Source organism: Vigna unguiculata, chromosome 6, assembly GCF_004118075.2.
Source record: "Vigna unguiculata cultivar IT97K-499-35 chromosome 6, ASM411807v1, whole genome shotgun sequence".
Taxonomy (NCBI): domain Eukaryota; kingdom Viridiplantae; phylum Streptophyta; class Magnoliopsida; order Fabales; family Fabaceae; genus Vigna; species Vigna unguiculata.
This window is the reverse complement of record NC_040284.1, coordinates 23,144,676-23,149,229: the sequence shown is the minus strand read 5'-3', so window position 1 is coordinate 23,149,229 and position 4,554 is coordinate 23,144,676. Positions and strand designations below refer to the sequence as shown.

The 4,554-nt window shown below is 34.0% G+C and overlaps 1 protein-coding gene across 2 annotated transcripts; it reads left to right on the top strand.

Annotated features, from left to right (window-relative positions):
• Positions 1–418: 418 nt before the first annotated feature.
• LOC114188243 (DEAD-box ATP-dependent RNA helicase 35) lies at positions 419–3,688 on the top strand. 2 transcript variants are annotated; one of them, XM_028076813.1, is made up of 3 exons: positions 419–602; positions 806–2,662; positions 3,361–3,688. In XM_028076813.1, the coding sequence occupies exon 2, from the start codon at positions 855–857 to the stop codon at positions 2,619–2,621; it is 1,767 nt and encodes a 588-aa protein (XP_027932614.1). In that variant the 5' UTR covers positions 419–602; positions 806–854; the 3' UTR covers positions 2,622–2,662; positions 3,361–3,688. The 2 variants fall into 2 exon arrangements, with proteins under 2 accessions (XP_027932614.1, XP_027932613.1); XM_028076812.1 differs by lacking the exon at positions 3,361–3,688 and having other exon boundaries at positions 806–2,767.
• The last annotated feature ends 866 nt before the right edge of the window (positions 3,689–4,554 follow it).

The window sequence follows — 4,554 nt, the reverse complement described above, 5'->3', positions numbered from 1 at the left end:
CCAATTTTTTAGTTAAGTTTTTAAAAATACCAGATAATATATTAAAATTTATAATTATATTAAATAAATAGGTTACAAAATCTTCCAAAAAAGAAAGTTGTAAGATAAAATTAGGTTGAATCTAATTCATAACCTATTTAACTAGTTAAAATAAGTACATGCAGAATATATGAATGACATGCGCTCTTCTGCACATGTATCCATTCTTACTTTATAATAATAAAAGAATAAAAAATTAATTATTTTAATTATTGTTAAAGTAAAAAAATTATTAAATTGAAATAGTATATAACTTTAAAGTAATTATAAAAAAAATAGGTGCAAAATTTAAAAAATAAAATAATTTATATTAATAAAGATAAATAGATAATATATATATATATATAGTTATAGATAAATAAATATATAGAGTATTTAACCAAATCAGTGTTTTAAATGCTGATAATTTGAAAGTTTTTCTTTAAGAGAGAAGAGTTGATGCTGAAATCAAACCCTAAATTCCCAAATCTGAGTCACAGCATCAAAACACAGTTTTGTCCCAATTTTACAGTTCACAGTGTGATTTCAATTTCTTCGCAGTGACATTCCTCCACTCTTTTCACGTAAGAAGATGCATGAAGATGCATTTTTTTTATTCTTTCTTTTTTATTTGGGAGTGTGAACTTGTTGTAATTCATTCTCCATTCTCGTATTTTGTTCGTATCTAATAACTAGCTTTTTGAATTTGATACATGGATATGCTTTAGAATAAATTGTTGTGTGATTTTGTTGCTCACTTTAGGTTTTTTGTTTATAATAATAACAGGACCAGAAGGACTTGTTCTTTTGAGCACAAATTGAAATTGACAGCGAAAATGGAAGAAGAGGACGATTATGAGGAGTATGTGCCCGTGGCCAAGCGTCGGGCCATTGAAGCTCAGAAGATTCTCCAACGCAAGGGGAAGGCCCCTTTGGCCACTGATGATGATTTAGAGAAACTGAGAGTAGCCGAATCTAAGCCTAGTCTGCTGGTTAAAGCTTCACAGATGAAACGAGAACAACCCGAGATCAGTGTGACGGAACAGATTGTTCAGCAGGAGAAGGAGATGATTGAAAACTTGTCGGATAGAAAAACTCTCATGTCTGTCCGAGAATTGGCTAAGGGAATCACTTACTCGGAACCTTTGCCAACAGGGTGGAAGCCACCTTTGCACGTAAGAAGGATGTCCAAAAAAGAGTGTGATTTGATTCGGAAGCAGTGGCATATAATAGTTGATGGTGGTGATATCCCACCCCCCATTAAGAATTTTAAGGATATGAGGTTTCCTGAACCAGTTTTGAAGAAGTTGAAAGCTAAGGGGATTGTGCAACCAACACCTATTCAGGTGCAAGGACTTCCTGTAATCTTATCTGGAAGAGATATGATTGGGATTGCATTCACGGGCTCGGGAAAAACTCTTGTCTTTGTGCTACCGATGATCATGGTGGCCATGCAAGAAGAGATTATGATGCCTATTGTTCCTGGGGAAGGTCCCTTTGGTTTGATTATTTGCCCATCAAGGGAACTGGCTAGGCAGACTTATGAAGTCATCGAACAATTCTTGATACCTTTGAAAGAAGCCGGATATCCGGAACTCAGGCCTTTGCTTTGTATTGGTGGAGTGGATATGAGATCGCAGCTTGAGATTGTGAAGAAGGGTGTTCATATTGTTGTTGCCACTCCAGGGAGGTTGAAGGATATGTTGGCCAAGAAGAAAATGAATCTTGATAACTGTAGGTATTTAACATTAGATGAGGCTGATCGGCTGGTGGATCTGGGATTTGAAGATGACATTAGAGAAGTTTTTGATCACTTCAAAGCTCAACGGCAGACTCTTCTATTTTCTGCAACCATGCCAACCAAAATTCAGAACTTTGCCAGGAGTGCTTTGGTGAAACCTATCATCGTCAATGTGGGACGTGCAGGGGCAGCAAATCTTGATGTAATTCAGGAGGTAGAGTATGTTAAGCAGGAGGCAAAAATAGTTTATCTCCTTGAGTGCCTACAAAAAACCCCACCACCAGTTCTGATATTTTGTGAGAATAAGGCTGACGTTGATGATATCCATGAATACCTTCTCTTGAAAGGAGTGGAGGCAGTGGCGATTCACGGAGGCAAAGATCAGGAAGAGAGAGAGTATGCCATTTCAGCTTTTAAGGCTGGCAAGAAAGATGTGTTGGTGGCAACTGATGTTGCATCCAAAGGTTTGGATTTTCCTGATATTCAGCACGTCATTAACTATGACATGCCAGCTGAAATTGAAAATTATGTCCATAGGATTGGACGAACCGGTAGATGTGGGAAAACTGGTATAGCAACCACATTTATAAACAAGAATCAGAGTGAAACAACATTGCTTGATTTGAAACACCTATTGCAAGAAGCAAAACAAAGGATTCCCCCAGTTTTGGCTGAGTTGAACGATCCAATGGAAGATAATGATGAAATCACAGGCATAAGTGGAGTCAAGGGATGTGCATATTGTGGTGGACTTGGTCATCGTATCCGTGATTGTCCCAAATTAGAACATCAGAAGAGCATGGCGATTGCAAATAATAGAAAGGATTATTTTGGATCTGGTGGTTACAGAGGGGAAATTTGAAAAGCGGTCTTTGTGTACCAATCTTCTTTGAACACTACTAGGTTATCTATTATTACATCTGCAACTCTAAATTTTGTACCATGAGATGTGATGACTTTCATTACTTCTGAACTGATGCAATAGATATGTTCAAATTTTTCTTTGAATGCAGCTGGTTATGTACTCCGTTGCATTTTACTCCTGCTTTTGACATTGTTGAATTGTGGTATAGTTTATGAATTGTGTTTACCGAACTGTGGATTTTCACCGGTTTATCTCTAAGATTGATTCATGTTGGAATAGGCAGGTGATTTGTCAGGTGCAGATGTCTTCTCTGGTAATTATTTTCCTAGAACATTTATGTTTATGACGAGTGTAAATTAATAATATGTGCATCCCGCATATGCAAGAAATCTTTTTGTGATAGTTGCACCTCTATTTTTATGGAGAATAATATAAAGAGCTCAAATAGACGTAGTTCAATTTTAAATTTAAACTTGAATTTTGGAACACTGCAATAGATAAAGAAAATGCATGCTGTGCATTTAAGCTTGATTACTCGTGTCTCGGGAAAATCTAAAGATACTCTGCTACAGGTATCAACATTGTCATCTCATCTTCTGTGTTATTATTGAACTCCAACAAGTAAATTTCATTTGCCGGATGAGCGGCTTAGCCTGTTTCACTGCATTTTATGATTTTAAAATTATTTTATTTTCGTTCATCTGATATGGTGCAATGTTTATATTTTCCCCTGCAGTTTCTCATATAGCCTTCCTACTTCATGAAGTGACAATGTAGAAGATGACGATTATCTGTCTATTTTCCTGGGTGTATATTAACCGTGTTTAAGAATAGAAGCCATTTGCAATTTGGATTCCATATCTTTTGGAAGTACCCAGTTCATTCTGTTTACGAGCTTCAAATAATACTTGAAGCTGTTTAAGATATAAGAAACTTTCTAGCTGGTCCAGAATCTGAGTGTACTTTAGCAATGGGTTGTTGGTTTTACCTTGCAAGAATTTCTGGTTGCTTTCACTAGTGTAATAATATTCGATGGTGTAATAATATTCGATGGACAGATTCTTCAATTTGAATCACATATTCATGTCTTACAGATATTTTAGGATATTTTTGTCAATCCTAATCAATAAGTATTTAATATATAAAACAATAGTAATTTTATGATAAAAATAATTTATAATTTGTTATGTTCATAATATTTATAATATGATTTTAATTTGGTTTATACAATAATAATTATATATTTATCATGTTTTTAAGAATTTTGTATATTTTTTAATAAGCATATATTATTATTATATTATATTATTTTCAAAATAAATTATTCATATGTGTCGTATGTGAAACATATATATCGTATTGATAATAATAATGACAATAAGCATGCGAATGGTATGCAATTAGTCAATGATTTTTATGAGAAGACAGTGACAGAAACCTTATATGGTGATGGTCTTATTGGCTTCAGTTGCTGTATTCTGACTTTTTATTTATTTCCATTAAATTTATGCCTAGGCAACCTCATACACAAAAATATTCATCATAAGAGGATCAACCGACAAATACAGAAGTTATATGTCAACTTGTATAGTGTGCATTGTTTTCTAGTAAAAAACAATACAAATTATAGTACAAAACTCCCTTCCCAAATCAATTTTGAAGATACCAGAGGCAAATAACACGTAATGAAGATACAAAACATAGCTACCATAAAACTCCCTTGTGCTTATTTATGTTTATCTGTTCATAATCTTTTAGATTATGTGTACAAATTTTATTGCATATCACGTTCCATATTTCACTCAATGAGAAAGAACACGAATAAGAAAAAGAAAATAGGTAAGGAAGAACTTTGGGAAGTCGTATCACTGGTATTGTAGTGTCTAAATATATCACTTTTTAACTTAAAGAACTATAAACAAACAATTAA